This window comes from Phallusia mammillata, chromosome 7, assembly GCF_965637545.1.
Source record: "Phallusia mammillata chromosome 7, kaPhaMamm4.hap1.1, whole genome shotgun sequence".
NCBI lineage: Eukaryota > Metazoa > Chordata > Ascidiacea > Phlebobranchia > Ascidiidae > Phallusia > Phallusia mammillata.
The window spans coordinates 2,513,755-2,526,708 of record NC_137258.1 but is presented as its reverse complement, the minus strand read 5'-3'; the positions used below and the strand labels follow the sequence as shown (position 1 = coordinate 2,526,708).

The window sequence follows — 12,954 nt, the reverse complement described above, 5'->3', positions numbered from 1 at the left end:
ATTAAGTTACCAATACTTCTGTCGAAGTTCGTGTCTGCAGTTTCCGTTAATTTTAGCTTTGGTTAAACCGATAAAAATCGATTTTCAAATCACAGTTTCAATTTTCCTTTCTAACGTTCGTCTTTTCGTTGCCAGGGATTATTATTTTTTTAATCTATTCTCGTTTTATTTATTTTTGTATTGTGTGTTGCTGTGTTATCTTTAACGGAAACCCCGAGTCGACTTCAACCCAGAAATTATACAAGCCCGAGCGTGACCAAACTATCCCATAAACATGCATGCAGTGCCGGATTAAGGGTCTGCTGGCCTGTAGGCACATTTTATAAGTGGCCCGAAAATCAGGGTTGCCAACTAAAAAATTAGAATTATCAGTGTTGCCAAATCAAAAAAGTGGCCTGGATTTTTGACTAGCCTGTAGGCACGTGCCTACTTTGCCTAATGGTTAATCCGGCACTGCATGCATACCAAGTTTTCCCTTTGGACCTGAATTTCTTTTTGTGCAGATACAACAGATGGAATTGTTCCACGTACGAAGGCACAGCACGTCGACATGCCTTCGCCCCTTTGCTCAAATCAAGTAAGACTTTTCTGTGTTGTGGTTTAAGATATTTTTGTAAGATCAAATTCCAACTACTTGCGAGTACTTTAAAGTCGCCCAAAGCCGAATTGCGTGTGTTTGGGCGTTGAAATATATTTAACAGGGGCTTATTATGTGTCAGTTGACTGCTGATTCAATTCGGTTTGTGAGACCTTCAGTTTCGTATTGTTATCTGTAAAACTTTTGGCTGTATTTTCCTGCTTAAATTTAAAGTGGCGTTATTTTGTTAATCCTATTGTACTGCTGCCAGTTGTTTGGAGTAGTATTGCAGCGAAGTTTCCCACGAAAATTTTAAAATTAATTCACAATCGGTTTCACATTTTACTAACATTATCTTTCTCCTGTTTTCTGCTCTAGGGTGTAATGAGTTGAATTTTATGGCCATGTTCGGTTTTGCGCCCCCCAAGATGCCTGCCGTAAATGTCAGCGCCCCCAAACCCATTTTACGCCAATTACCCCGATGGGTAATTAACCCATGTTGGGTGGAGATGGCTGCACCACAAATTTGCTGCACTCACTAGACTAATTGCTTTATTAGGGCACGGCTGGTGCCACTGTTTACCGCTATGACGCGCCCGCACGCCAATCATGGGCGTTTGGCGACCAATCCAAAGCGGAGGGCGGGGCTTCGACACTCCACCCTACTTGGTGGTTTGTGGGGATTACCGGAATGTGAGAAGATGCATGAAGCGGTTTTGTGAAGTGATAAGAATCTGCCGAGGTGCGGTTTTGTCTGACATTTGGCTTTACTGCGAAGTGCAAGTACTTCAATTTCAACCCCTAAACGTGTTGCCCGGATATACCATATTGTTGGCCGTTTGGGGGATTATTGTGTACATGCCACTAGTACAAGAAAAGCCTTTGGTGGCCAATCATAAGCATTTTGACGAAATCCGCCATCTTACTTGCATACTTTCTTTGGGAAAGATATTTTTTTCCGATTGTTCGATTTTATTTACGAACGAAAATATATCTTCACGTCACTTTTCTTTTCTTCCTTTTGGGTGCAAAAAATGTCTATTCATCCTAAATAGCGTTTAGAATCAATAGACAATGTGGTCAATTGTTATAAACAGCAAACGTGATACGGGATAAATTTTGATCGAAGCTTCAAACTGTCATATGGTAAATTCCAAAATGGCGAGAATTGAAATTTGACCCACTCTTTAAGCTGTGATGCAATGCCACGTAATACGACCGCAGGGCTTCTCCAACACAGCACTCTTTGTATTCGAAACGTTGGTACAGAAAACGATAAGATATGAAAAATTTAAAACAACATCAGATGTTACGATTTTACGTATCTTTCGTTGTCACAAAGTTCAATTATTTGACGACGAAAAGACTGTATTAATTTTTTTTGTTGCTGAGCAAAATGTGTGACGTCTTGACATACCACGTCACGTGAATTCAACACCAAGAATGCACAGATTTTTTAAAGTTAGGTTCTAAGCTATTGAGCGTCCTTTGATATACTTTACGATTTATTGACGTCAATGAACTAATGTATCATGGCCGACAAAAGCACGTCGATTACTAAATGGATTCTAGCAAACTGAAATTCAATTTTTTTATCCCAATCTCGTATAAGACTGATGGTGGTGTCCAATTACTGGATCAGTCTGGCTTAAAGGATTCAGGTAATTTTTGGAGGCTCGTTTGAAGGTTCGGCAATGAAGCGCACTTTGTCTGGTGCGGTGGTCCCGTTCCGCCCGTCGAGTGTGTTGTATTATCTGTTTAGTATTTGCTTTAGTATTATGTTCCCACGTTGGGCGCCGTGATTATGAGAATTGATTCAGAAACAATTGGCGTGACAAAATCGGACAGGACATTTTTTGGTTCAAGCGTTAAATTTAAAACAGTCCTATCAAAACATTTATCAGCGATAAAGTTCCATTTAAAAAAAAGTGAAATCTTCTTGTTTTTTTGAACAAGTTTTGTTTGCCTTTTATTTACATTAAAATACCAGAATGAGGTGGATTTATTTCTGGAAGCATAAGTTTTTCTTGCTCTACACAGATTTTGCGCCTCTTGCACACCGTGATTGTTGCATCTCAAGAAATTGCAAATTGACGTCAAACAGGTTGTACTTTTTTAGGTAGTTTCGTTTTTGCGTGACTTTTTGGTCAATGGCACGACAATAGAAAGATAAATTCCTTCACTAGCATATCAAATTGCCTCTGCTCAAATCTTCACAAAAGTAATAGTTTATTTCGCGTCTTACTCGAAGATCCCTCGTGACGCACGAAATAGCAAATTTATGATAAACGTTGCATAGTGACGTCACTATCGCACGATTGGACCGTTTTTGTCAATCCTATAGACCGAATTCAATTTGAATAATATAATCTAGTTGAGCGCATATTACCCATTTCGTTTCGATTTTATCCACAAAAGTATATGTATACCAACGAAAAGCCGCAAAATGCAATGACGGTCTTCGTCTTTTCAAGCAAAGTCCCTTCTTTTCGTACTATGTATGAATTGGTCCTGCTTTAGTTACTTAACAATTGATGTTCTGTTACGTCCAGATATGACAGCTCAGACAAACTAGTTGTGTTAGTGTGTTTCAGTTTTTTTGTTATATTTCTTTTTTGTGTATCTAACTCCAATCGTTCAACCAAAAAGCTTCAGAAAAAAAAACGAAGGCAACGGGATAGGAAAAAATGTTGAACAATTTGCGTAAATCTACTCGTTTCCCAATACCCAAAACGAATTAGTCAAGCAAAAAATACTTTTTGGCTACCTAGAAATCTACCATCATGCCGCCCAAGTTAAATACCTATATTCACACAATGGCTTTCACGCGACCAAACAAACCGCTGACAGTGAATTTTATGAATCACTTTTTTGTAGGGAAACCCCCTGCGCAGACCGTATGAAAACTGGTAGGTGATCCATAACCGGTTTAGAGTTTGGACATTACGCACACAGAATCCCTCCTATTTACGTGTCCCGGTATTTGGACATCGTGCGTTGTCGCCCACCGTCGCTTATTGTCCTCCGCACTGTTCTAGAACGTTGACGTTGGTGACGTCGTCGCGTTTACACACAGTACATTATGACGCACAATGGGTTACACCCGTCAGTCCCCGCCCAATAAAAGATCCATCTTGACCCTACATGCGAAATTTGACGGGCTGTGACAGGTTTGTCAGATTGCTTGTAAGGAAAACTTATGATATGAGAACGGCAAAGAATGACTGCGCACGTTTTGGGGGCATACTGTTTCTCACGTAGACAATCTGAATATTTTTGACCTGTAATTTGAAGCAGTGATTTCTTTTTTTCTTAACTACCAAGGGTGTCGAGGGATAAGGCTGTAGTGCAATAGTGCACAGCTAAATGGGAAATTTCTTCTGCATTTTAGACCGTGTACACGTAATTGTTGTCAAATTATGTGACGAATTGAATTCAAAATTTAAACAAAGTTTTAGTAACTGTTATTCCACTTTAAGCCTGCCATTTGTTAACCGACGTAAGGCCAAATTGAGACCACGTTCCCCTTATGCTCTGTTCTGTGGTACCCGTAAATGCAACAAACATCTAGCCCAGGGGTGGCCAACCCGCGGCTCGCGAGCCGCATGCGGCTCTTTGCCTGGTTTTATGTGGCTCTTACGTTGTTGTCGAAGTTTGGGGCCACCGTCAATTTTTGATTAGTTTGTGGCGATCTGGAACAAACTCGTTAAATGTAAAGTAAACCTATTACAATTTTGTTTTTGAACAAAATTACTATCGCCATAGCCACACCCCTTGCCTTGAAACTGCAACCTGCCAAATGGCCTGATTATGACGACAAATATCCAATTGTTGAACAATGAATGATTTCTCATTGTTGCGTACAATGCGAATGAGACACAAAGCAGCAGCAATATTTGCAACACCGTGTTCCAAAATAAATAATGTTCTAAATTAAAACTTTTAATCCATTGTTTTTCGTGTGATGACCAACGTTATATTTTATAGGCAGTTTGTCTCCTGGTCTTGGGTCTGAATTGAGCGATTGTTTCTGTTGCATGCATTAGTGACGTCGCATTGAACTTAGTTTCTGCACCCTGCATTTTTGTAAAATTCCACGCCTAAGCGTGGGACGCATGCGCGTTAGACGGAAATACCGCAAAGTTTCTCATCAGGGACGATCTTTTGAGCAAACAATTTCTATTAAGTTAGCCTTCAAAATGGCAGAGAAAAAATATTTTTGTACCAAACCAGACATGAGCTCATCGCACGTTTTTGTTTATGCGATTCGTTGAATTGAGTGTTCGTGTGTGTCAGATAGTGCAAACCCTTTATTGTTGAAAATGACTGGATCGTGGTCTGTACGAGGGAAATTGTGTGTGTGAGTATAACGTGACTCTTTGTGGTAACCCAATTTAAAAAATGTGGCTCTTTGTCTTTGACCGGTTGGCCACCCCTGATCTAGCCATTTGCAAATTTTAAAGTTTTTCGAGGCAATACGTCATTAATTTTAGTTCTGTTTTAAAGTTGAAAGTTATACGATGACCTTATCTGTTTAACCAAGAAAAAACATTTCTACACCCGCAATGCAAATTAAAAAACACAATTGGAAACCAAGTGGTTGTAATTTGATTATTAGATTCATCATGTCGAGTTAGGATGGCAGTTTCTCTTTAGAGGTTAAGTAGGCTACGTGATGCAAACTGTTGCCGTCCGGATACCTCCACTCCCAATTCATTAACTTGCTTCCAACAGAAATGTCAAAAAAACACAAATACCCGTCGAGTGCTTTAGAGGAAACCTCGTTGTATTGAATCGGTGACCCCTGCACAGTAAGTCGTGGATTAAATTCCTGAAATGCGTCTTGGTTTGACACGCGGGACGGCGGGGTCAAAGGTGAAGCGTGCCAATCTGTCACAAGTCTGCATTTTTAACCAATCTCGCCCCATATTTGCTGGTTTCCGTTGTTGTGTTTTGGCTATGGCACTTCATCAAAATTAGCACAACAGGTCTAATGTTGTTTGCAGATAAAATGTGGTCAAACTACCATCTGTTTTGCCCCGCGAAGCATTCCCATGGTATTAGGCAACAATTACCAGCAGTGGAATGTGATTACAAATCTTACTACATCGAAAAAATCTGATACCTAATTTAGAATTACGCGATGTATCAATAGAAGAAAGCTTGGGCGAAAAAATGCAGTTGAGTACATAGCATCTTCCGTCAGTTTGTAAAACAGGAACAGAAGCTCTCAGGGTGTAGCTGTGGTAAACAGTCAAAATCCAACATTGACACACGAGATTCCATTGCAAGTGTCGACGCTGATTTACCCCAAAATATTGCGCACGCGAACGTCTTCCCCAATTCTCAGTGTTCATGCGTTGGAAGCTGCCGAAACCAGATTTAGACTTTGGGTTTGCCTTTCTCGTCTTTGATCAATACGATGCGGCAGAATCTTATCTATCTGCCGATCTGGCCTCTTTGGCGCGTCGGTGACAGACAGCAACGCCTGGAACGCCGCCCCAATCTACCCACCCTTTGCTTACTCACCGTGACCCCCTAAACAGGTGTCATAATCAGAGGCGATGGATTGGGGGGATAAGGCCCCACCGGGTATGGTACCAAGACCCCCGTAAAATCATTAACCCCATGAGCGCTTTCTCTTATGATATTGAGACAGCCTTTGGTGACCTCTGCGTATGGGGTCACTTGCGACCCGACGTTATCGCGGGGTTACTCGGTGTCAGATTCGCTGAGAGTAAAAATTACACCACAATCGAGGAGATCCGGTTTTTGAAGCCGGAATTTTGTATGGGAACGCTTTAGGTCCGGTCAAAAACCCTTTGCGGTCATTATCGAACCTCCCAACGTGAGCTGACCGACCTGCCGCCGCTGCTTGACCGCCCCGCTTGAGGTTGTGACCTTGACGAAAGACACAATGTCATTAGCGGGTGTCGTGTGTCTTGGACCAGGAGGAGTCTGTTGATAGAACCCCACGGAAGTTCAGCGAAAAAACAACAACTCTTTTACCAGAACGCAAGTGTGATTTTGTGCAATAAAGTGTAACAACTTTTCTCCAAGAAATTGTATCGTTAAAATCCTTGAACTAAAACCCGCCAAATGTGGTATATCCAGAGTTCACAGTTCTGAAACAGTGTGGAATAATTACATACGTGACATTGCTCGATTTACACGTTATTTTCATATCTCCCGCCACATCTACAAGCTCTCCGAGTATGTCGAGGATCATAGTAAGCAACATTAAATGTCCACTCTTTGGTTTATGCGCAACATAGATTTTTCTGAGCATTGAAAATGTTCAAGCCTTAAACTGTTTAGTTTGCATATAGCTCAGAAGTAGCATTGCATAAAAAAACTTGCAAATTTTGGTATGCAAACGGAAAACTAATCGGTTTTCTTCGAACCCATGCTTTTCTCCGATAGCAAAAAAGTTTGCCAAAACCAAACCAAACCCAAAACAGGCACCGCCTAGCATTCCGTCTCTTGGCGCAGGTTTGTTGTCGGGCTTGTAACCAACAGCTATGTTTCCACACCTTCATAATCCTTCCGCCTGAGTTCCACGGGCAGCTTTGGCACGCGACACGGGTCGTAGGAAGGGAAGTCTCGGCGTGCCAGGACACCTGGACTCGATGTTATTTTCGAGTGTTAGCTGGAGGCTTAACAGTGCGTGCGCATTTGCTGGAAAGGCCAAAGGATGGCCGTTGGTTTCCATTCAAAATCGCATGCACCGTTTACGACAACATTTTGAGCACTTGTGCAAGTTGATCCAAAATTTTCTGACAAGCAATGTACATTGTCAATGTACTTTGTTACATTGGCGAAATTAAAACCCCCTAATTTTTAAATATGGTCGTAACACTTGGCTGGTGCCAATTATACTTGTTGCATAACTCCATTTGTTTGGAGACATATTTTCATCGTTTTGTTCCAGGATAAAAACCTTCACCGTAAAAATTGGTTTGAACACTTTTATGTTTCTAATGGAAAGAAAACACATTTACCTTAAAAATAGAAAAATACAAAAGTTTGCTGCTAAGATTTTATGCATATTGGGATGTTTTCATTTTTGCGTTTCGTATTTCGTCTTCCATGATATGTGTTCTTGGGCGCCACCTGGAGACTAGAGTGCAGTTGTATAACTCGTTATAAAATGGTGTATTGCTATTTAAGTGTTCTTCGATAACGAATAAGTCCCTCAAAAGATCAACAGCCATATGATTACAATCAGATAAGCTAGGGTTTCGAACTAATGACAATTAAACATTCTTTTGCCTTCTACAAGTTAAAACCGTCGTATATACACTGATTGTCACAACTGTTATCCGAATCTCTTTATTTTTTTTCAGAGGGCAGAGAACAAGCTTACATTCAAGCAATTCTTGCCGCTGCAGTCTCCTATGAACTCACGAAAACCTGTACTAAGGGTCTTTTACCAACTTCAGTTTGCACTGCGGTAAGTTATGTACCGATTTGTATCTAATGTACATCAGTTTACACAAAGCCATTTTAACTTTATAGACTATGAGCGACTATTTGATGCCACTTTTTTGATAAATCTTAAAAGTAAAAACACATCACCATAGAATTTATTTTTTTCCTTATTGAAATAGAAGCCTCCTAAAGGATATTTAATACGCCGTTGTTGCTCGGATTTAAATTGTCGGTAAATTACCTTGTACTTCGTTAAAGTGAATTCATGTTTTCTGTCGAAACAGAAAAATGGAATGTTTCTTCCCAACTCGGGATTCGAACCACCGCCTGTGCGTTCCCAGCGACCAAGGCGACCGAAAGAAGACAAGGGAAAGATTTATTATGACGCAAGGTTAAGTGACAATGTTAATGTGGGCGACTCCTTGGCGAGCGAGTTCTTCAAAGATACCCGGAAAACTTTGCTGGGAGCTCTTGATCGCCACAACTACAAAGCAGGGCGTGTGGTAAGAAAAAGTGGATTTTATACATTTTGCTACGCTTTGTATTTTGCATACCAGTTCGTATGGTCATGGGCGCCGGCAGAAATTTTTCCAGGGGGCTCAAATTTACACATTGCAGGGATAGATTCATAAAAATACACACTTGCAGGGATAGATTACTATATGAAGTAATTATGTACACATGGCATAAAATATATGCAGTAGAATTGCGTCAACGATGAAAAATCCCCGCACAGCCACGCAACTATGACCTATTTTTTCCGTTTAAAATGAATAAAAACGAGGCTATGGAGACGACACCAGATACGTAAACAATGCACACATCGTTAAAGTCGCTTGTTTAGACATTTCTTTTGACTATTCTAACTTCCTTTCTTAGAGCACTATCGTTTTTCAGTCATCACGTTTTTCGAGAAAATATTGTAAAAGTGCCTCCTCTTGCCCCTACGTGCCGGCGCCCATGGGTATGGTAAATATAATAAACTGAATTTGGTGTCTATTGGTTATAGCTAATACCCCTTTTATTGCGAACAAAAAGACGGCGTGAAAAACACTATAGAAATGCTTTATGAAGGTGAATAATTTGGAAACGTTTATGGTTGCACCAAACCCCAACAACACAACTTACCCATTGTGATCGTTTGGCCATGACGAACGCATTACTACCTGAAGTTTAGGTTTTAGTTTTCGTGACTTTTAGGAAATCTTGGGTTATTTATCGTGGGAAGCTTTTGATTGGTTGTAACTGAATCACGTGAATGCCGTAAACAGCACTCGACGATTTGAAGGTCAAGATTTTGTTTCAAGGTTATATTGCCCACATCACTGGAAACTTTTATAGAGCAAATACAGTTCAACTTTTGCTTTTAACAACTGATAAATACACTATCACATTTTTCGTGGAGATAGCCCATACTCAGTGTACGACAGTATGTTTTACCGGTGCGTTGTGCTGTTGCTAACAATTCCGGTCCTTATATCGATTTTGCACAAGGAACATGTAAGATATGGCGAATCTACACGTATACTCACAAAAATTCTTGCCTATTTATTTGGTGTGAAAATGTATGGTAATGATCATGTTGTGTGAAAAACATGTTTAAGACCAATTGTTTGCAATTCCTTGGCTGAACGTGTTTGTGACCCCCAGGCGCCTTCTTGTAATCAAAGATTTATCTCTACTTAAAACCTCTTTCTCCCTGAAACATCGCAGCAATTTAAACCATACCACAATCTCACATAAAATCCTATTCAGTGGGAATTTCCTCAAACTGCAATCCATGGGAGTAATATTACCACTATCACGTGACGCTACCGTCCCCAATGCAACATCATTTCGCCCCCGGTCTTCGTGCAGCTGCCTGGATTGACACCACATTGTCGGGCATTACGCCCAAATTGATTTAACCCTGTTAGGTGACACAACGAGGCGTACTTGACCCGGGGTCAAGTCCCCATGACCCCGAGTAACCCCTCTCGTGTCGCACGCCAGTCCTCAGCCTCGTTGTCTGCCGTTCGACAAGTCTTTTGTGTACTGGATGTCTTGAGAATGAAGACAACCATTGCTTGGGTCTAATTTCTTGGGTTGTGGTAAGGAGACATTGACTCAGCGGTTGGCAAAATAACTTAGACGTCTGCTTGGTCGTTGTGCAAGTGGATAATTAAGTGACTTGGCTTGGATATTGACCAGTGTTGTTTCAAGATTACGATTACCTTTTCTGGAAACGATTGCTCGCTCTTTTGCTGATGTAACATTTCCGCAAAGGCTTTTCTCTTTACCTTCGAATTTTTGTCCGCATGCGAGGTTTTCGAAGTTTGTTTCTGCGTCCCGTAACATTCTTTTTGTAAGTTTGACCTCCTGATGTTTTGTATTAGGGCAATATCAAAAAAAATCTAGATAGTATTTTCCTGTAGACGTTTATGCCTTTTCCAATTAGCTGCATTGAGCCAAGTATGGGTTAAAAAATTGGAAAATAGACTTTAAACGCAACTAAAAAGGAAATACTTTAAATTGTGCAATGTCAGATGTACGATTCTAATTTGATTTGCCTAGTACATGGGCACATCATCATGATATTGGTAAACGTATCTTTTATTTTCAAGAAATATATACTGTCCTCCGAGGACAAAGAAAAACCTTAAAATATTTTCTTTTCGGATTAAAAACTAAATTCAGAAAGATTAAACATATCAGATGTTTGGTTTGGATATCGCTTCTTTGGCATTCAATAAGAAATAACGTATAATTTTTTCATTAGGAAATGAGCAAATGTTACAAAAAACGTAACTAACCGCTGTTATATAGTGTTCAAACGATAAATTATATTTATGAGACAGTTATTTTGGAAGATGGTTCAAGATTTTGCGAAGTAAGCTGAAATTTCAATCACACTGCAAATGCTGGCTATTTGTTGAAAAAGTTAGAATACTCTTTACTCACTGTAGCGAAGTTCTAACCACGTGACTAAAATTCGTTCTGACATCGCCACCACGTCAATCTCGCAGCGAAATGCAAAGCTGCCTGTCAATTGTGGATTCGAACAAAACCACTCGGATCAAATTCTGCTCGCTTGACGTTAATGAAAGCTACAAATACGTCATACTCTCGTGTTGCGGTGAAGATAGAAATCGCACAAATGTTTCATCACGATTCGTGCACTCGTTGTCAGATTTTACACCAAATGACAGATTAGTTGGGAGACACCAAATACTGAGCTACACATGTACCTTGTTTTTGTTGGGTCGCTGATTTAGCCCCATGCTTAGCTTTTTGGTAAGTACTACCCGCTTCCGTACGTCAGAGTTTGACACGTACAGACTTGAATTTCATTTCAGCTTCACACTTGCGGTTTCGTTTCGTGCGACTTTCGTACGATTTCTATTCGAACCTGTCGTGTTTGTTTAGGGGATTCCCAACCTGGTCGTTCAAGTTTGCTGGGCGCATTGGAAATTTTAGTAACGTAAGAACTCAATATTCGCAAAATGTTAATTACATCATCCATCGGTATTTATCAACCTTTGTCTGTCGTGAGTTATTTTGTTAGTAGCCCAACCTGGTGGATTAGGCAAGAGAACGTCGTTGCATAACCCGGTTACCTTTTCTGAATAAAAATAAGTTAAGAATGGATTCAGCCTTGTTTGTCCTGTTTATCGTGTTTTTCTGTCACGTTTTTTTATTTTTATAGAAAATAATACTCTTCTAATGTTGGATTTTGCTTAAATGTACAACACAAAATTGACACAGGTGAAAAAATACAAATTTTTATGTTATCTTTTCAAGGTTTCTGTAAAAAATGGTAACTTTATTGTTTGTTTTGTTACAGGCGGTGACAAAAAGTATTACACGAAAATGTAAGTGCCACGGTCTGAGCGGTTCTTGTACCTTGATAGCTTGCTGGGACACCATGCGGCCGTTGCGAGAGATCAGCCAACAGCTGAAAGGGCGCTACGATAATGCGCTGCTGGTTCGTGGCAGAACTCGGAAGGGGACGACCAAGCTGCGGCCACGGGGAAAAGGCAAAAACAAACTCAACGAAACATTTCTGGTCTACGCAGCCAAAAGGGAGCAGGATTATTGCGACGAAAACCTTGACGTCGGTTCTTATGGGACAAAAGACCGATGGTGTACCGAGGGGGCCGATGCCAGCAACGGTTCGTGTGATTATTTGTGCTGCAACCGGGGCTACAAGGATACAGTTGTGGTGGTTAAAAAGCCCTGCAATTGCGTGTTTCAGTGGTGCTGCACCCTTAACTGTGAGGTGTGCGATATAACATTCCCAGGGTGGATATGTAGGTGACGAGCAACGTCTTGAGTTACGGTTGAAAAGGTTTAAATCCACGGGAGGAGAATTCACGTAACAAAGCGGAAATTTGAGACTTGAGAGAAAGTTCTTTCGACAGTTTTTAATGGTGGGCGTCGGATGCAACAACGCCGCTTTCCAACAATATCACCGTTTTGTGCTTGAAATATTTCAATTGTGTTAAAGAGAATTGGGGTTAGTGGTATGATGTAAACAAACATGGCTCCAATGTAAAATGAAGTAAGCGTTCTGTGGTCAAAAGTTCCAACGTGCAGAGCAAAAAAAGTAATATGCTGTTTTGAATGTTGTTTATTGTCTGCTCACCGTGCAAAACGGCCTTTCCATACACAACGCTTGTCAAACTTTAGCGCCCAACACCATGTTAACAGCAGGCGGGCATTAGCCTACTTGACTTCTTTACACAAACCTATATGCTACGATGTCATTTCACTCCATTAAAGCCCTATCATGCACAATGTTTCCAATGTGGGCTACGCTGTTATTTGCATTGATGAAGCAGTTCAACTTAAATGTGAAAGTGTACGTTTCCCGTTTGTGCGACGTGATTTACTGATTTATTTATTATTATTGTTTCGCAATAAATGTGATCTCATTCTTATTTAAAATCTTTAGCCCGACAGAAAGA

The 12,954-nt window shown here is 40.5% G+C and overlaps 1 protein-coding gene across 1 annotated transcript in view; it reads left to right on the top strand.

The window, feature by feature from the left end:
* LOC145202733 (protein Wnt-3a-like) overlaps positions 1–12,921 on the top strand; it is a 31,074-nt gene extending 18,153 nt beyond the window's left edge. The window contains exons 4-7 of the mRNA XM_080075780.1: positions 504–577; positions 7,924–8,030; positions 8,293–8,511; positions 11,832–12,921. Coding sequence (XP_079931906.1) covers positions 504–577; positions 7,924–8,030; positions 8,293–8,511; positions 11,832–12,305 — 874 coding nt within the window. The 3' untranslated portion in view covers positions 12,306–12,921. The remainder of the gene's footprint in view (positions 1–503; positions 578–7,923; positions 8,031–8,292; positions 8,512–11,831) is intronic.
* Positions 12,922–12,954: the final 33 nt, after the last annotated feature.